The sequence below is a fragment of the Plectropomus leopardus genome, chromosome 8 (genome assembly GCF_026936395.1).
Source record: "Plectropomus leopardus strain MGB_pleo_1.0 chromosome 8, ASM2693639v1, whole genome shotgun sequence".
NCBI lineage: Eukaryota > Metazoa > Chordata > Actinopteri > Perciformes > Serranidae > Plectropomus > Plectropomus leopardus.
Window position 1 is genome coordinate 29682857 of NC_142183.1, and position 20174 is coordinate 29703030.

At 38.3% G+C, this 20174-nt stretch overlaps 2 protein-coding genes across 2 annotated transcripts; both read left to right on the forward strand.

The window, feature by feature from the left end:
- Nucleotides 1-53: 53 nt before the first annotated feature.
- Nucleotides 54-10448, forward strand: aup1 (AUP1 lipid droplet regulating VLDL assembly factor). Its single transcript, XM_042493594.2, has 12 exons — nucleotides 54-370; nucleotides 1868-2005; nucleotides 2568-2718; nucleotides 3082-3269; nucleotides 4043-4115; nucleotides 5573-5646; nucleotides 6076-6142; nucleotides 6421-6523; nucleotides 7883-8020; nucleotides 8166-8305; nucleotides 8582-8670; nucleotides 10082-10448. The coding sequence occupies exons 1-12, from the start codon at nucleotides 330-332 to the stop codon at nucleotides 10122-10124; spliced, it is 1245 nt and encodes a 414-aa protein (XP_042349528.1). The 5' UTR covers nucleotides 54-329; the 3' UTR covers nucleotides 10125-10448.
- Nucleotides 10449-11674: 1226 nt separating this feature from the next.
- Nucleotides 11675-19621, forward strand: fnta (farnesyltransferase, CAAX box, subunit alpha). Its single transcript, XM_042493415.2, has 9 exons — nucleotides 11675-11864; nucleotides 12856-12941; nucleotides 13327-13441; nucleotides 13837-13941; nucleotides 14146-14272; nucleotides 14497-14645; nucleotides 16953-17015; nucleotides 17287-17479; nucleotides 19024-19621. The coding sequence occupies exons 1-9, from the start codon at nucleotides 11737-11739 to the stop codon at nucleotides 19189-19191; spliced, it is 1134 nt and encodes a 377-aa protein (XP_042349349.2). The 5' UTR covers nucleotides 11675-11736; the 3' UTR covers nucleotides 19192-19621.
- The last annotated feature ends 553 nt before the right edge of the window (nucleotides 19622-20174 follow it).

Genomic DNA, 20174 nt, shown 5'->3' on the forward strand with positions numbered 1-20174 from the left:
TTACTAATATGGACATTGCACTTTTATTCTGGACGATTCTGACCGGAAGTGTAGTTGTTGTTGCTGTTGACGAAGCACACAGGCGCTAGCGCTGCTAGCACCGCGGGCAGAAGCATTTTAGGCTAAGCTAACATCTTAAACTTGCTAAAATAAGCTGTCCGGAAACGTTTAACTCCATTCTCACTAGCTGAACGGGGGAACAACAACGTCAACTGCCTCTTTACCCCCATGCGACAACATTGCTGTCGTGAACGTTATGACTAATTTATTTTTAGCGATCAGGTTGTATTCTTAGCATTAGCCTCTGAGCAAAGGTCCGACTGGCAGACATGGAGAATCGGGGGATTGAGGACATGTTTGACTTTCGTCGGTAAGTCAGCTAACGGCAGCTAGCTAATGCTGTTAACCTCCAGCTAATTAGCCACAATTATAACAGCGTTGCGATCACACCCTGTTTGTTCAAGAAATACAGTAACGTTATTATGTTATCGCTGACATCTACTGTATGCTAGCTAACTTCTGTAGGCTCCCAAATGTAGCCGAACCTGTTATAAACACGCAGCTAACCAGCTAACTTAAGCTGTTTGGCAGTGACGTGAAAGTAAACATTTCATAGCTAATGTTGGTTGTGTAATCTTGTGCAATTCGTATTTCAGTGTTACACATTGCGCTGGCATCAGCTATAACATTGAATGCGTCAACTAATTAGCTTGAACCTGAGATCACGAAATAACTCTTCCTGATAGCTGAGAGTGAAGTTTTCTGAAATACCCAACTTCTTTAGGGTGGAAACAGTAGGCTGAGATGACATGTGTATGTCTGTGTACGTTGAGCGAACAGCTGCCATCAACATCAGCTTACATATGAATTGTGATGAGCTTCGACTAAATAGCGTTATTCTAACAATAAATGGCCCATCTTTCACAGCAATGCAGGTGGGTCATAAGGGCTGTAAATGTAGCAAGCACTTGTAATGATTTGAGATTTCAGACCAAATAGGACCATTTTGATATTGGGCATCTTTGGTGTTCTCCAGGTCCTAAAGGCCAAGACAGTCACATAGGGACACGTGTAATGACGCGTAGAAGATGAAAGCTGCGGGCTTGGTGGTTTAGTACGAAACTGAAACTCACGTTAAAGCACCACTGGAGGAGACAGCAGTATGTTAATTTGTAATCAGTTAATAATTAACATTTTCTATTAATAATAGATACATTTCTTTAATAATAGTAAGTTTACTACGTTTGGTACTGTAACTGCAAATGGAAGTGGGAACAGATTTTTAACTGGCCTTCAGTTTCAGAAGAGCATGGGGGACGCCAATGTTCAAATTGTATACAATAGTGGGGTTGTAACTTCGGATTATTTTCTTGATCATTTTAATCATTTTGTCAATGTTTTTTTTTTTCAATCAATATTAAAACATACATTGTATAGTTTCACAGAGCTAAGGTGACGCCATCAAATATTTTATCCAACCAACAGTCCAGAGCTTTTCAGTTCATCATCATGTATGGCAAAAAATGCCAAATGTAAGATTAAACCATCAAATATTTGTCTTAAAAAAAAAACTTAAAGTGATTATTCCCATATCAAAATAGTTACCAATACAATGATACATTGTGGCAGAATGGGGAGTTTTTTTTATATGGTGTGTTATTTTGCAGTGGATTTATTTGATGGCTCAGTATCAGTACATAGTACATACGCTATTGAAGTAAATGCACTTCATACCTGCTTTAAGTCATTGGCATTGTGGTTCATTTGGTCTGTCAAAATCTCACCAGCAATTATTTCTCACATGTTCCAAGCACTGTATTTAAAATGTTGCCTGAAAATCAGATTTTTTTTAATTTTCTTTGTGCAGATTTCCCAAAGATGCAGTTGTTCTCCTGCTGCTGATGATTTACTTTCCGGTTGGCATCTGTTTGATGTTAATACGGATTTTTATTGGTGTTCACGTGTTCTTGGTCAGCTGTGCACTCCCAGAGAGTTTTGTTAGAAGGCAAGTATTGTGTATTTTAACATTATTAATTTTTATATTAACATATTTTATTCTCAGCTGTAATTCTTAGAGGCAATTGTGTGTATCATTAATAATTATCTTATTCTAATTTGTGTAAAAGTTTGTTTTAATGATGATTGAGGTACAAGTGTCAATATAAGGACAAACAGTGACAGTTAATGCAAGCACGTGCTATATAATACATGCTGTGAATCCCATTAAAAATAATTGCAGCATGGTGCCTCTTAAAGCTATAATGACTAGATTAAACTCAGCCACCTCATAAAATACCCTTGAGGTGATTGGACGCTCATATGTTATATATTAGGTGTCTGTAACCAGGTAACCTCGTGTAAAAGAAACATGGTTCACAGTATGTCCGCATTTAATTAAAGGTAATGATTGAGTCATTAAAGAACCATTACATATAATTTAGATGCATGTTAATAACCTGGAAGCTGCTGTTGGAGAAACTGTGTATGTTATTGAGAATAATTGTCTGCATGTTAAGAACATACTGCCCCTGATTAAATCCACCTTTACCTTCTCTGTGTTCTCTTAGATTTATTGTCAGGGTTATGTGCTCAGTGCTGGGGATGCACGTCAGACAGAAAAACCCTCGCTCCCGAGACAAAAACACCAAGCTGTACATATGCAATCATGTGACAGAGTTTGACCACAACATAATCAATCTCCTGACCCCCTGCCATAATGTAAGTCTGAAACTTCTATACAGTATATAGTATGATTTAAACATTTTAGCTATCTCTAATTTGCAAGAATGCTACATGTTTTCTGCACCAGCAAGCATCTGTCAATATGCTCTGCATACGCTGAAAAACACTGAAAGGATGAAAGTGCACAATTTTCATTTGTAAACTGCTGCAGATGACAGATGCAGAGGAGACGGTGTGTGCACTGGTGCATGAAGCATATTAAAGTTTTACGTGCATAGTGTCAAGGCCATCTTTCTATCCTATCTTTGACTTTTTTTGTTTTACCAGTGCAAATATTTCAATTTTAAATACAGTGAATGTAGTTTTAGTTAGTTTTCTCTGTCTCTTTCTTCTTATTAGCCCCAGTTAGAGGGCTCCACGGGCTTTGTGTGTTGGGCCAGAGGTTTCATGGAAATCCATTCAGCGTCTGGCCAGGAGGCAATAGGGGAGTCTCTTCAGAGGTACTGCTCCACTGAAGGCACCCCACCTTTGCTCCTGTTTCCTGAGGAGGACACCACAAACGGCTGTGCTGGCCTGCTGAAGTTCAGGTTGGTGCTTACACGTCTGCTGCAAGATCTGTCTACTCAGTGGTTAATTCATTTCATGTTGTGAAATTGGTTGATGCAGTGTGAGCAGACAGTATGACGCACTGAGAAAATGTAACATGTTTCCCTCAAATTGTACTTCAGCTCTCTTGTCTCTGGTTTTGCATAATGATTCATATTAACCTACAATAATCGAACCAGCGCAGCACAGCAGTAACGGTTTGGGATCTATCAGTATTTGTACATGGAGACAGTGTTTTGGCCTCCCGCTCATGATTTTGGTCGTAGAAAGTGATTTAATCAAGCCAGCCACAAATTATCATTCCTCTTCCATGGCACTTTGAGATAGAGATTAATTACTTTGGCGGTTGTTTCCCCTCACTAATTTCCCTCTAGAATTCTATGGGCAAATTAGTGTAAGGAAGTGAAAACAGCTGCAAAATTGATTCATTTCTATCGTTAATTTGAGTAGCTCAGAACCAAGTGTGCTATATCTTCAGCTGAAGACTCCTACAGACGCACTGAAACCCAATAAAACTGGGAGGAATACTTTGTAACATGATCAAGAATATTGCCATGCTTTTGTTTGCAGAGTTCTGAAATTTAGTTTATATGAGTTTACACACTAAAATATTAAGTCCTTTGTGCCACTGACATCACACACCACCAGTTCACCAGCTTATGGTTCTCAGTGATAATTTATCAGAAGTTATATTTCTCTTAAGTAAAAAAAAAAAGTTCTCATCTTGCTCATCCAGCCTTTTTTCTCCTCTCAGCTCGTGGCCTTTCTCACTGACTGACTCCTTTCAACCTGTGGCCTTACGGGTGACCAGACCACTGATTGCTTTGGTAATGTTGTTTGAAATTGTATTTTAAGACAAAAATAAGATCCAAAAATAAGATGACATGATTTTTCTGTATTTACATTATTCACAGTAAATATCTCCATGTATTAGGTTAATAACATATAAACTATGGGCGAATGTGACTGCCTGTAACAGGACACTGAAATGCAAACTGTAAACTTGAAGAGGAAGGAACGAAATCAGAAGGGAAAATGATGCATATTATTACGGCTGTACCAAATTATTTTAAGCATGATTCATAACCTTCATTCGACATTCGAATTCTAGATCCACATTTCAATGCTGTGCAGTTCCCCTTTTTTGAGTGTCTTTTCATTCTGTTTACGGGGGAATAAATGGCAGAAATGAAAAAAAAAATTTTAACCGTTTTCATTTTTTTTAGAATTAACAGAAACAAAGAGTTGTTGTGTTTTCAATACCATAAAATAAGCCATTTATATCTACATATGAAGTAGGTCCTCTGCCACATAGTCTGCAATGTTGTTTCTACTGTAGCCCAGAACAGACAAACCAAACACCAGCTCTAGATAGGGCCATTTGTATTTTCACTTCAGTCGTCATGGTTCTGTTCGCTCTGCACACAGGAAAAACTTCAGTTCTGCATTCTCACCCTAAGTTGCAGCTCTAAATCCTACACACTGGACTCAAGTTGGTATATTTGCGCAATTGTAGATACATATTAGGCAGCATAACTATTGGTTTTATTAAATGATTTCTAAAATTAGATAAAGGTGGTGGCTGCAGAGGATTGTTTCTGACTCAAAACATTTTCAGGGGAGGGTTGTAAAATCCCAAAGTATTGAAAATAAGATTGATGTCATCATTTTAAAATCTAAAATATTTTATTTCATTCCATATTTGATGGCTTTTAGCCTTTCAAAAACAACATTTTTACTGCAGTCAAAAAACTGTGTGCTCCCGAGCCTGCAGCACACAAAGGGAGCCATGCACCTGTATTTACAGGAAATTAACCATTTAGCAGCAAACTAAATTACATTTGTTCATTAAAGAATGTTGATCTATTGAAAAAGATGAATTTGTGATGAGTGATAATTTTGTTCAAGGATTTTTAATTTAATTTTTCATTACGGTTTTGAAGTCATAAAATGCGCGATGAGTGGAATTTCTTGGAAGTAACAATAAGCTGATTAGTGCAAACTGCTTAAGTCTAATCCAGCCATCTCAGTACTGAGAATAATTGTGTGTTGTGTTGCTGTGAACAGCAGAGGCAAAAATTACAGCTTCTACTATCACCAAGTACATTTTTAAATAGTTGCAGGATTGTTTGGGTCACCAGTTCACCTGCCACAGCTATTATTGTCCATATTGTGTCTCTGAGTGTTTGTACACATACACATCTGAATGTCAGGCATGTCACACAATACTGTAATATATATATAGTATATAATAATGACTTCATTGTTTTTTGTCTGTCCACAGAGCACACCAGAGTCAAGCTGGTTGACGGAGCTCTTATGGACATTTTTTGCTCCATGTACAGTGTATCATGTAAGGTACTAAATAATTTGTATCATTATTACTATCAGAAGTTCCTTTTTTAAGTGGAATCCTGATGGGTTGCAGCCGAAAGATCAATACTAATCTTATAGTTTTGTTCTTTTTTCTTGAAAACTGAGGTAGTTTTGTGGATGTTCATTATGTTAAGTCAATCCACTGAGTAAAAATTAAAAAACCCACAAAAGTGGGTGAAAACACTTCGTCATGACAGAGCGACCAACCCCAAGATCATCTTCTCTGACCTGTAATGTTGATAAAAAGGCAAATGGTTTCAAAGCTAAAATACTTTTGTAAGTAAATGTTTAATACTGTCTTCCAAATTTAGTTTTTAAATAGTCTCCTGTTGATTTTGAAAATTTCGGTTACCGTGATTGTTGTTGGCATTACTTAATTTGTTTCTGTTTTGTTCTGCATTTTCCTCCCAGTTGGCTCCCACCAGTATCCAGACAGGATGGAGAGTCCATGCAGGAGTTTGCCAACAAAGTCCAGGAGGTAAAAGGGTCCAATTTGTAACAGTAAAAACAAATAAGTTATACAGTAACAAACAAACTTTACAGTGATCCAATTTAGGCATTTCATCCAATTTCCCACACAACCATAACGAGGCCCTTCTACGAGGATCTTGCAATAGTTCTATTATAAGATGTGCGTTTTCCACCCTATATTTTGTCAAACTAATTGCCTCCTGTTTTTTTGTTTGTTTTTTTTTTGTTGCATTTTTACTGCTGATGTATACTAAAGACGTGTCTTATGTTTGTCTTCAATTTCAGCTGCTAGCAGGTGAACTTGGCTTGGTCCCCACCAAGATCACTAAAGCTGATAAAGCAGAGCACATCAAACGGAAAAGACACACTGTACCACAAACATCTACAAGTAAGTCAGTGAGATAAACACATAATACACCTGCGGCTGTATTCACAAACCTCGTACAAGGAGTAGCATCTAATGACGAAATTCTAAGAATAACAATGTGTTTTTAGGAATTTCCCCTCATGGGTCAGACTAGATCCTGGTTAAGATAAAAGTGGCTTAAAATTGTTGGGAGTAGAAAGGAGGACTTTTAAGTGGCTCTAGAATTCTAGCAGAGGAGAAAATGGTGGAGAGACAAAGGCAGGAGAAATTAGGCTGAATGACAGTGAGTTAATGAAACACTACAGATTAGATCATGCAGAGATGATTTCTCCCACCCACCGCAATAACGCTACAACGCCTGAAATGAAAGTTATCAAAACACTGTGCTTAACACAAGATATTTGGCAACAGTGATGACTTGGGCCTGTCTCAACCTTCCTTTAGTAGAGTGATCCCACAAGCAGCAATTTCACAATCTTGTACTGTGACACAGTTCGTTCATTTACACTGGAAGTCGGCACTGTGCAGGCTCACTAAAGGGCATTTCTGTGACAACCAGTCATATCTGTTAAAAGAATGCATCACACCTAGCAACGGGGTCATCTACACCTCCTCACCAAAGTTAAAGTTTCTGTCCCCTCCTTACTTGGTGTTGCCCTGAGAATTTTCCTAGATCACTACTCAGCTAGGACTCCTTGCTAGAAATGTTTAGGCTAAATCCTTTTTTCCACTCCACAAAAAACCAACTAGCACCTGCTAACATCTGACTTTTTAATGTTATGGGAGAATGTACAATCGGCATTCACACCCGATTCAAAAGACTTTGCAGTGGTCACAGGTATTCATCGCCTGCAGCTCCGATGGGCATTGATGGGAACACAACATCCGGGTTAACACACTAATGTTAGCCCCTTTACCGGCGAGATGCAGTGATGGGCCGCCACTAATTACCGTGTGTCTCCACCTAAGCAGCGCTTAAACATTGATACAAATGTAGTTTGAACTGACTTTGAAAGAGAGACTCAATAAGCAAGAGATAAAGAAAAAAAAGTAATTACCGTAAAGTTTTCACAGACCTCCCTCCATACTGTGTTCTACTGTTTACCTATTCTCTGTCTCATCTGTGAATTCGAACTTGACAATCCAAAAAATAACCCAAAACACACACACACAGACAGTACTTGTCTGCTGCAGAGCAGTGTACACAGCTCTGCTCTACTGGCAATGGTAAAGGAGTCTATGGCCTTTTTTATTGGGTTTACACATGTTTGAAAAACCCAACTAAACTGTGAATATGGCCCCATGATTTTCTACATGCGTCAATTCACCTGGTCACTTCTTTGGGGGGGGGTGTCCACTGATTTGTTTTCCCTACCCTAGGTGTTAGACCTGGTTCTATTGGCCTTGGTTTCATGGTCCAGAGTTTGGGTACAGATGATCACAGGATTGCTAAGATGGCCCAACAGGTGAAGGATGTGCTGCCTCATGTCCCACTGAATGTCATCACAAAGGACTTAGGTATGACCCAATTTCACTGCATGTATACATTTTGATGCCACATCCCTTCACCCTCCATCCATTCTTCCAATTTCTAAAACATTCATCAAAAACGTGAATAGGGTGAACTGCTACTCACTTACAGTTGTCTCTTGGTTGTGTACAGCAAAAACCAATTGTGTTGACACCACCATAACAAATCTGCTGGAGAACAAGGATGAGGGCCCAATGGAAGCAACCGGAACGTCCACATTTGGGTCTTCTCGGAACAGCTCCTACTCCTCTGGTTCTGCCCCTACCATAAAGGTTTGACTATTCAACATGCTGCTCTTTTGGACTCAACAGGGGAATTTATCATTTACGATCCATTTTAATCACATGGAAACATATGAAGTTCACTTTTCCAAGAATTTTCACTGGGGCATTATGAGTTGCAGAGAAGCAGTTAAATGTTGAATATTGTAGTTCAGGTACTTTATCCTGTGCCGCCTTGATAGATTTTTATTATTTTCTACTGCAGTCTCTCTGGCTTTTTTTTTTTTTTTAACGAAATTGATAATTTCATTTTCTTTTCATTGACAGCCTGCTGCCAAATCATTTGGGAAATCACCAGCTGACAGACATTTGTCTCTCCAAGAGAGAAAAGAAGCACTGTATAATTTTGCAAGAAGGTGGGATTTTTTTCTTTGCTATTAACAATGTTATATCATTACATCATACAATAGATTATTGTATTATTTTCAAGAGTAGCAGAATCTGTTAATATTGCAGCACAAATGTCAAAAAGGTAAGGTATACATGATTACATAAAATCCTCCATTAGCCTCTTAACTATTGTTTAATCCCTGGATTTATTGAAAGTACTTCATGTCTTTTCAGTTCATGCTAATAAGACACCGCAGAGAAAGCCAAACCTACTTCATTATGCACAACATCTTGCAGTTTTGCAATATTCATTTGGTTTGAGATTTACTCTGAATTCAGTCCTAAGGTCATATCTGTCGCTCAACACTGAAGTCTTATGTAAAAATACACCTGTCCTCCCTAATTTAGACCCTACAGATTTGTTCTGAAATCCAGACTGACTGAAATGGGATCTCGTTACGCTTTTTTCGCTTTGGAATAAAGCAGTGGCAAAAAAACTTCTATGACAATGTTGTAAAAAGCTTGTGGCATTGCCCCCAAGTGGCCAAAACAATTTTAAACATTAAACTACTGCTCTGAAAATGATGTACATGGAAAAATGTTCTCCTGGTGGGCTTTTGTGTAATGTTCCTTTGATACTTAAAGTGTTCATGTTCAAATACTGGACAAATTATTACTCTGGCACTAGAATAATTTAGATGTACTATACACCTGAACCGCCCCAAGAATAAAACGCTGACAGATGAAGTAAAGACCAAGTATACCCCCTCATGGCAACAGCACTCCTTGATGGCAGTGGCCCAACCGGTAGGCCAATGTGCCATACCACACCAAAAAAATTGCTTGTGTCAAAGAGCTCAAGGCGTCAACCTGGCCTCTAAATTCCCCAGATCTCAATATGATCGAGCATCTGCAGGGACGTGCTGTTACATCACCTCACAACACACAAGACTCAAAGACCAACCACCAACGCCCTGGTGCAAGACACCTCAGGACATCCCCAGAGGTCCTGTATCCATACCTTGACGGAGATTTTTAAATGCTAACAAATTTCCGGGTTTTGGGACTCATTCCTGGGGTTCTCTTTATCGCCCCTAATTAACGGTCCAGCCTAAAAAATTAAAAATCAATACGTGTTGGCAGATGTTTTAAGCATGGTGGGCTGGTGGACATCATTCACTTCACCTGGCAGTGGTGTTAGTGTTGTAGCCGATATAATGAAGATGAAAACCCCATTTAAGATGTGGCAGATTAGTTTTACAAACAGAGTTTGACCACAAGGTACTGCATGCTTTTTTATTTGGTCCAGAGAGACACATGCACTGTCTGTAATAGTGTGTCACATGAACTGTCTTTATTAACCGTGTGATTAATTCTTGGTATATTACACTAACTCATAAAGTAAACATTGACTGTTTGATGTTTTTCCTCCTCTAGACGCTACATTGAGAAACACGGACTGGATCAAGAAGATCACTAAACACATTTTGGGTCAAGCCATCATTGAAAACATGTTGGAGAGAAGCATATTCAACTTGCATAGCTGTCTAATTTGAATGGTGATTTTATATTCCGTCAACAGGTTCTGTTGCGAAACAAGATGTTTATTGCAAATACTGGAGACAGGTACTCAGAACATGAATACGTTGATGGAATGGTGATTATGCATGTGTTTTAATTCTTCATTCTGGCTGATACATAATTTTGATAACAATTTGTATTACGATCCACTGACTGTGAATCATCTATTTATTTTTATAATGTCCAGAGTCGTCGATGAAAATAAAGTTCAGCTTGACCTTAAGACATTTCTCGCTGATGGTGTTTCCATAGAGTGTTAACTCACATGTCCACAGCTTGGCTTTGGGAGACAACTGCTAGAATTTAAATGTGAATTGAATATGTATGGTAGTCTAATGCATTCACCAGAGAGAAAAAAAATCTCAGAATTCTGAGAAACTGTATGAACAAACCTATCGATGTTTTTCAATTAACAAATTTGTCTCAAAAGTGTGAGAAGTTTTTGTACAAAAAAACCTGCTTGTTTTTCTGAATTAAGATTTGTTAATTGTCATTTTTTGAATCCCATATTTAATATTGTTAATGCAGAAATACAAGCACTTTTTTCATGAAAACCTCACAATTATGAGATAATACACTTGTTAATTCATAAAAACAGAACAGATTTTTTTTAAGTGTGTGTATTCTGCTTGCGTACATATATTTCTTTATATTTTCTAATGCATGTCTGCAAACGCAAGAAAAAAAATCCTCCATAGGAGGGAGCCAGAGTGTAAATCTAGACTACCACTGACGCTCAGTGAACTCTTCAAAATCATCAACACCTCACTTCAAAAGAGAATTGATTATGGGAACAGATACGCAGAAACAATATTACCAAAAACTGAGTCGCTGTAATACAGTATGAGTGTAATAAATGATATGCATATGACTAAACGTGTAAGGGGACAGTCAGATTGGTCAAGTCCCAATGACAGAGGTCAGAAGCATGTGTCCTGAGACTGGATGTGATTCTCAAACGCAGTGTGAACGGGTGTAGTTATGCAGATTTACTGGTCCATTAGTAAAGCTGTGTAAATGCCAGCTGCAAAAGACAAAAAATAATAGTAACAAAAATTATCAAGTGATTGGCCTACATCCGTAATTATTCTTAGTCATGCCTGAAGATATTTCAAATATGATGCCGTGCTAAAATAAATAAATAAAATAAATAAAATGTCAGCTCTCACATCCAGTTTGGGGTGCTTTTTGGATGTGTAGAAGTGGACAGTGTTATTTTCTGTGCCTTAAACGTCACATCTGTCTGATGGCGAACTCCTGGACATTTGCATAGACGGACATCAGTCAGGCTGTCTGCCCACTGGCGCTGTGGTTCCACAACTGCACGATACTGTATCAAACGGAGGTGTTTTTGGTGAAAACAATATTATTTTTAATGGATGTATCATAGTGAAATCGTTTTTTCCCCAATTTTCTTCCCGCAGTACCTGAATGCAGCTTTCACTAAACCGGATATTACGTTTTCTTCCTTCCTCGCGGACTACAGACAGGATTAAGCTACACTGTTAGCAATGTCAGGTGTTGAGGAAATTCAAAATGAAATTGTAGAAATCCAGGAGGACAAAGACTTTGATGTAGAGACTGAGGACCACCTCGGGGATGAATACTTTATCGACCCGACTCGATATATATTTTACAGGTAGAGTTTGCATAAATGTTCGGGTGGCTAACAGTTAGCTTGATAGCTGCTTTACAGTAACCACTATAACATACTTTGTCACGCTAATGTTGACAATTTATTGTTTAATATCATTTTTTGTCAGTATTTTACGGTTGTGTTTGCCATGATAACGTTTGAACAGCACACCATAAACAATTATTGGATTAGTATTAGTATTAGTGTGCTTATTGACTGGTACTCTCTGAATTCACCCCACCCCTGACAAGAAGGGTAAGTAAAGTAACCAAAAAAGCTAAACATAAACTGTGTCGACGCGACGACTCAGATAAGTATCTTATTTCACTGTGAATTCACACCTTTGCTGTGTTTATGTAACCATTTGAAACCTGGATCCACATCACTTTTCTTGTGCTGCTTTCAGGCGCTTTCCACAAATATTTAAACCCTTTGACCCCGAACAAATCGCTTTGATTTCTTTCAAAAACATGGAGAAAAAAGGCAATTAGCAACTTTGCAAGAAATGTCTTGTAAATTGCAAGAAATTAGTATAGAATTACCTCCAAAATGCAAGGGAAAAATCCAGACAACCATGTGTCTGATTATCATATTTTTTTAGTTTATAGTTTTTTAATAACAGAATTATTACAATGTTAATTATTATAATTATAATGATGGTGTTATAATGCTTAAGCATGTTTTCAGGGCAGGGTCCTTGTTAGTTGTTTTTTTAAATTTCTCTTTTTTGACTCATTTTTGTGTTGGTTTGGTTTTGTTTATTGAAAATTGTTCAGTAATGAAAAATACAAAGTAATTTTTAACTAATATTTGGAATATGTCTTCTTAGGCTACTTATTGCTTTCTTCACGTTTTTAAAATAAATCCTGCCAATTTGCCAGTGTGTCACAGGCTTAATTAAGTAGGCAGAAGTGCAATCTACATGAGCTCCCTTCAGGTAGTATTTTAGGTTAGCAACCAGGATATTCACCCCCCCCATGTTTCTGTGTTTTAGAGACAGAAAGGAGTGGGCTGACCTGGAGCCTGTTCCTCAGGATGATGGACCTAATCCTGTAGTGAAGATCGCCTACTCTGAAAAGTGTAAGTTTGTTGAGATAATTAGAAGAGATGGGAGTCACATAGTGGATGTAGATCCCTGAATCATAGCTTGTAACATGATACATTTGTAATAACATAATGATTAGAATAACTTTACCCTTTACTACAGTAACACAGGCATTCATTCTAGTGGACTGAAAAAACAACTGATTTCACTATTTTAGCACAGTGAATAAAAGTTTAATTTGTACTTGCAATATTAATTTACAGAAATTTGTTTTTTCCCCTCACCCTTAGGGGCTCTATAGTCTGTACAACATACATCACCCTCTGTCTCATTAGACCAAACAAATGTTAAGTAGTAGTTTAAGCCAGAACTGCGTTGATGTTAATAACTAATGTACATACTGTATATTTCTTCTAACAGTCTCAGATGTATATGACTATTTCCGTGCACTCCTGAAGAACGATGAAAGAAGCGACCGGGCTTTCGCCTTGACAGCAGATGCCATTGAGCTAAACGCTGCCAATTACACAGTTTGGTGAGCATGCTGCATGTTTGGAATATAGAGGACCAGTGTTTACTATTATGCAGTGTCTCATTTTCACGTTATGGGGAACAAAAACGAGAAGTGATTTTCTGCCTAAAATCAGTTTATAGAATGATTTTCAACATGGTACCTTCAATAGAAAGGTCAAAGTGAAGAGACTGTGGGTCATAAAGATTGAGCATCATGAGTTAAACAGTGTGACATTTTATCTTTGGATGTCAAATTGTATCAGGATAGAGCTGTCCCTTAATTAATTAATAGGTTACACGCTCACAAGCTGTCTAGTAGTCTATGAAATAAAAAATATTTAAATTTTTGTCTGAATAAAAATGAAGTAGGAGAATTACATGTGTTTATTGACAGTACTCGGGTTTGTGTATATGCAGGCACTACAGGCGAGTACTGCTGCAAGCCCTGTCTAAGGACCTGAGGGAGGAGATGAGGTACATTACTAACATCATCGAGGAGCAACCCAAAAACTATCAAGTCTGGTGAGTGCAGGCAAATTCATTTCAGGTCAAATGTTCATGCAGAAGGTGTTAAATAGTGTGGCATCACTTAATATTAACGAACAGCAACCTTAGTAAAGTATTTGTTTATATAGCGCTGTGTATGCGAATTTCTGTTAACAACAGTTAAAACAAGGTTTTTCTACAATGATTCAGTAAGACTAGTTTTCTGAACTCATCTTCCAGGCACCACAGACGTATGGTGGTAGAGTGGTTGAATGACCCCTCGGAAGAACTGGAGTTCATTGCGGACATTCTCAGCCAAGATGCAAAGAACTACCACGCCTGGCAGCACAGACAGTGGGTCATCCAGGTAGGTGTTGGAGCTCTTAGCAGAGTTTGGCTTCAAAAAAAGGCCCAGATCCAGTTTTCAGCCCACAGTGAATCACTCTGCCAGAATGAATCTGTTACTTAATTATTTAGTTGTTTGTTGATGTGTTGTTTGAGTATTTGTCTCATGCATCGCAGGGCCACCATTAAAAGCACCATGATTACAGAAAGAACTACACTGCCAACATTGTCTTAATCAATCTGCAGGAGTACAAACTGTGGGACAATGAGCTGGAGTTTGTGGAGAATCTGCTGGAAGAGGATGTGAGGAATAACTCTGCGTGGAACCAGAGGCATTTTGTAATTTCTCACACTACAGGCTTCTCTGATCCAGCCATAGTGGAAAGAGAGATTCAGTGAGTACTTTTGATGAGAGTTTGAATGATCTGGAGTTAAGAATGGGGTTCCACACACATTTATTTATTGCGGCCCGCCATAACATCTACCACCACTTATTGATTTTATATTGTTGGAGCTGGATTGTTGAATAGGAGCACTGTTGGAATTTATATACCAGTTGGTTATTCATTGTACATAGTGCTGGTTTAAAATAATATTGTGATATTTTAAGGCTATGTCGCAATACACAATATATATCACAATACTTTTAAATGTCCTTTAAACTAATATGAACTACTAAAAAAATATATTGAATAAACTGCAGTTACAATATAGTTAAATAAAGTAGTAGTAGTAATACAAATATGCCTCAACCGCTAACACTACAGCCACTACCACTCATCAAGTTCTCTTTAAGCTGGAAACAAACTAACAGCTCTCCAGTTCACATATTAATAGTATTTGCAAATCTCAGGAGTGCTCCATGGCAGCAAAATGTGACTAATTAGTCACATTCTGGAGCCCTGCAAAAGCCCTGCTTTGTGTTTGTGTCTGTGAGAGGCAGAGAGCCGTAAAAGAGAGCAAGAGAACCATAATGCCGGTCGCTTCTAAAAACGTTGTAACAGTCAATACTCGATATAAGCGATAAAGACGATTTATATGTCGCACATGGAACAAGCCGCAATACGTCGAGTTTATTCAATATATCTAAGGCTGCACCTAACAATAATTTTTTTAGCGATTAATCTATCGATTATTTTTTTTATTGATCTAACTATTATTTTTTTATTACTCGATTACTATAACAACAAATTTACCGAAAACAACATTTTAAAACTTATCATACACTGCAGAGCATTATTCCCCAACAATAAATAGCCCAGTCTTAACTGGTAATCTGTGTTTTACAGTCTGATATAAAGTCTCTCCAAAATAAAATTAATGCAATTAATTAATGCAAAAGCTCGTTCCACTCAAGTAAAAGGAATGTAGTGTAATCTACATTTAGCAATCAAACAGATGCATAAATAAAACAATGTAAAATTCAAGTCACTTTTAGGAGGAGTAACAAAACAGTTACTCTTTGTTACAGTAACAAACCTCAAATCTAGCAGTCCAACAAAACATCTTACAATTAATTAAAATTAGTGCAATTTGAATAACACTATAACTTTTCTCTAATAGAAATTATAATAACTAGTCCATTCTTTCTGCATCCAAATAGTCCAGCCTTAACTGGGCCTTAAGGCAAACCGCTGCCTGCTGATATGAGTGCTGTATTTTCATATTAATAAGCACAAATTCCACTCATTTATGAAGTTATACAAGCTCCTGTAAATGTTTCAAAATAAAATGCATTGTATCAGCAGCTGATGACACAGTCAGATAGCTTTTGTTTTGAAAGGGAAGCAGGGAAGTTGAGGTGAAACAAACACCTCTGTATTTCCTCATTTCTGTGACAGAGAGAGACTGTCGCGTAAAAAAACGGCGAGCCACCGTATCTGTAGATGTGCCGCAGCTGACATGCAGCTCAGACGCGCCTGACAGGTGCTGTTTAGGCGGGCAGTGTGCACGCTCTCATTTGATAACATCAGCGCCAAAAGAAACCCCAACACGATCACGCTTGCATGACACGCGCTGTGTGAAACAGTGTGACGTGTCGATGCACGTTACTTGAATTGACGTATTTATTCAATCAGTTACGTCGACGTGTCGCCCTAGCCCTAAATACAACGCCCACCCCGTAATTGCACTACACTCTCATGGTGCAGAGCGTACTCCGTGCACAGACAGATCAATAATCCATCCTGGAACTCAAAACTCCACAAACTGCTGCTGATGAAATAAAGCTCTCACAGGAAATTCAGCCTGTGCTGCGTTCACTGACCCACAAAAACATTAAAATTTAGAGAGGAGACACTGAATGATAAAGGGACACAGACAAGATTAAAAAAAAATGCCACCCATACTTTTTAATTCTGTCGGAAAAACTGAAACGTTATTTTGCACTTTTCAAGTTAGATAAAATGTGATAGCAATTGTTGGAGTCACAGTTCCTACCATAAAGAGCTTATATTAAAAGGATCTCTTTCTTTGCACATAAGATACATATTGTGTATCTTTAAATGTCAACATGATACAGTTCCATCAAAGCCAAACACAACATTCAAGAAAATATTTGAAGTTTTTCTGAAGTGTTAAACATAATTTCCTGCATTTACTTGCCAAAGTATAAACTTGTCATAACCTTCTCCTTCAGTGTGCGCAAGTGCATCAAGTCTTCTGCTGCCTACATTTGACTGATTTTCCTCTCTTTGTGTAAGGTACTGTCTGAACCAGATCAAGAAGGCTCCCCACAATGAAAGCGCGTGGAACTATTTGAAAGGGTAAGAAGGAACATATCAGATGAGTCTTTTCTGAAGTTATAACTGAATCCCAGGAAATCTGTGAGGATGTTTGTTATCCTCTTGTATTTTGTCATCCTGTTCACTCCAACTGAAAGAGACTTGTACAAGTGAAATCACTGATATGTCAGTGTGCCATCCCTATTCAGACATTCACAATATGACATGCTACAGGAGAGAAACCTAGTGTAGACTCGGTTATTAAAAATTGAAAAGCTCACTGACAGTATCTGCTTTTTTTTTCTCCCTCAAGGATGCTGCAAGACCGAGGTCTGTCGTCTGCACCGGGCCTGCTGGAGAGGGTCCTTGAGCTGAAGGAGACTCATTGTTCCTCTTACCTTCTAGCATTTCTGTTTGATTGCTACGAGGACGCCTTGGAGAACAGCAGCCAAAAAGAAAATGCAGCAGAAGAGGAACAAAAGGAAACTTTAGGAAAGGCTCTAGAAGTAAGTGCTTTGTTGTGCTTTGTTTTAGGAAAATAAAACGTTAAGCCCTAATTTTATGGCAGTAGTATCAGCTGTGGACCTCTAGTAGTTTGCAGTAATGCGGGGGTATTCTGTGATCTCAGTCAAATGCAAATATGGCACGTCAGTCATTTGTCACTAAAAATTCCACTGCCAAATTACCGACCATTTTTCGCCAAACACAGTGTTCATGTGATACTTTTAGTACCGTGTGAATCGGCATCTTGGTGATTTGGCTCTTTTCTGCCTCTTACTGGGTTTGTGAATTACGGAGGCTGAGTTGGCAGTTATACATGAAAGTTTGGACAGCATTTTGGGTGCAGGAGGCTCATCTCCCTGCACAGCATGGAGATCCATTCACAGAAAGACCAAGCTCAAATCCATCAAAAGAGCAAAGTCTAATTAGATGATGAGATCAGTCAGTACGTTTACATGCACGGTTAAGTTGAGTCGCAGTTATATCTCGATTAGGTCATTTAATTGGACGATGTCCTTGTCCAAGTATACACGCACCGGGGGAGAATCGATTTGGTAACTGAAGTATGTCGGACTCCGCCGCAGCAGGTGGAGATATTCCCCCTTTCAGCTAGTTGCTATTGGACCTTCTTCTGGTTGACCTATTATGTCTCAAACCAAACAAGTTAGCAAGCAGCAAAGGGGTTGTTTTCATGTAAACATGTATAACTTTTCAGCACTGTAGATTTGGTAAAACTCTGTTTACATTTTCGTCTTGTTTTGTTTTCTTCCCTTCTTCGTCTTTTGTTTTTCTCAGCTTTCATCTATGAATTCATACTGCTTGACTTCTGGGTCATAGCTCGGCGTGTGGACTATAAAGCATGTGCAGAATGCCTAGGCCAGTTCAGGTCCGGTTTAGGCGTATAGATAATAGAGTAAATCGGCCCCCAACCGCATTATCTAGATGTGTTAGTCTGACTTTGAGACATTTGACTTAGTACAATTTCAGTTGGACTAATATATTTATGTGCATTTTAAAATTACAGTTTTAGTTGGATGAACATAATAATCAGATTTTTTCTAATATGTAAAATTACTGAGGGATGTGATAATATGTGGAAGAATTGGTTCTGTTGGTATAATCCACATTTAATAAGAAAAATGGAGGTTAACACTGTACACTGGTGCTAGTGGTGCAGTGTTGTGTTTCTGTGGAGTTACAAAGGACTGTGCAATCCAATCTGGGGAATAATGTTAGTAAATTTGGGTAAAATACCACCTCTGCTTATCCTGTGTGAATGCACCACACAAAACACTGACGAAGGTGTTAATTTCTAAATTAAATTGGTCCCCTGGTAATACTAGTCTTGTGTGAATAGGGTTTTTAAAATGGTTACAGCATTGTGATTACGACTCATTTTTAATCATGTTATTAATGTTTGCCTTTAAGAGATTCATCGATTGCCAATAAATCTGTGAGAGATCAGGATTATATTATTTTCGAAAAAATGTTAATTGAGCCATTATTGTTGTTTTCTGACCCCTCTTGTGTTTCTTTATCACCCTTAAAGATTTGTCAACTTCTGGCTCAGGAGAAGGACACCATCCGCAAGGAGTACTGGCTGTTTTTGGGACGATCTTTAAAGAACAAACACGGAAACGGTGGTCTCTCTGATGAGCCTCTGACGGATGATCCTGAAGCAGCAGTCCCAGCATCTGGGCAGCAGGAGACGAGCTAGACCACGCATCTATAATTTCTGTCTTTTGTTGTGTTTGACAGCAGTCCCCGCATACTGATCAACTCCTGCTAATGTGTTTTCACCCACACGTATTTCAGTTAAATGTTTGCGATATGGTAGGCACACGTTAATAACTAATGAAAGAAAAATGCTAGCAGGAGCCTTCTGACATTTATTTGCATTTCTTTGTGTTGTGTTTTTTTAAATAAATTATGTTAGTTTTGTTGCAATTCTTGAATTTCCAGATTAACAGATATTTTTGAATGGACAGTCATCTCAAAAGACTTTGAATGGAGCATAGTGTGCTTGTAAACGCACTCTTTATACAAATCCTGGATTATGTCTTGGTCGTAGAGAATACATGTAGCTATGTTTGAATGGAGGGCAGCAGAAAGAATCATGAAGCATAACAATAAAACTCTTTGTAGTACTTCTGAGTGGTCTAATACTGTTTGTCAGATATGGTAAACCAGATGAGAGATGAAATGCAGTGGTATGCTGCTGCATTCCAATCAATGAGTCACACACCATCACAATGTTCCCTCTTTTCTAAATCTATATCAGTTTCTCTGTGAACAACTTTCTTGCTATTGGGCGGAGTTTGTTCTGTGTGGTTCTCAGAGCTGTGCTGCCAGGAGAAAAAACTGAACTAACCAGCGAGCCCGTGCGCACACATCACATGTATTGACGCTCACTGCCTCATGTCCTGGACTCCCTTGGAGCTAGGAAATGGATTTACTCCACTAGATGCAGCTGTTTCTACTTCTGCTGACACTACAACACAATCCATCCTTCCAGTTTCTAACCAAGCAGTTGGTTTGCCAGCAGTGTGAAATTACAGCTTCTCTAAATACTTGATATTATGATAGAGGACTGCTTGCTTTTCTCTGAATTTCTTCCTCAGTGTGGAGGACACTGACAAAATCACGTCATCAGCAGAGTGAGCAAACGAACCATATGACACTGATACAACAAGGCCAATG

What these genes read in the sequence shown, in the direction of transcription:
- aup1 (XM_042493594.2), top strand. Translation starts at nt 330, where the DNA reads ATGGAGAATCGGGGGATTGAGGACATGTTTGACTTTCGTCG. An exon ending in CCAGAGAGTTTTGTTAGAAG is followed by an intron (nt 2,006 to 2,567) that starts GCAAGTATTGTG and finishes GTGTTCTCTTAG; the next exon opens with ATTTATTGTCAGGGTTATGT. An exon ending in TGTCATCACAAAGGACTTAG is followed by an intron (nt 8,021 to 8,165) that starts GTATGACCCAAT and finishes GGTTGTGTACAG; the next exon opens with CAAAAACCAATTGTGTTGAC.
- fnta (XM_042493415.2), top strand. Translation starts at nt 11,737, where the DNA reads ATGTCAGGTGTTGAGGAAATTCAAAATGAAATTGTAGAAATCCAGGAG. An exon ending in ACAGACAGTGGGTCATCCAG is followed by an intron (nt 14,273 to 14,496) that starts GTAGGTGTTGGA and finishes ATCAATCTGCAG; the next exon opens with GAGTACAAACTGTGGGACAA. An exon ending in ATAGTGGAAAGAGAGATTCA is followed by an intron (nt 14,646 to 16,952) that starts GTGAGTACTTTT and finishes TCTTTGTGTAAG; the next exon opens with GTACTGTCTGAACCAGATCA.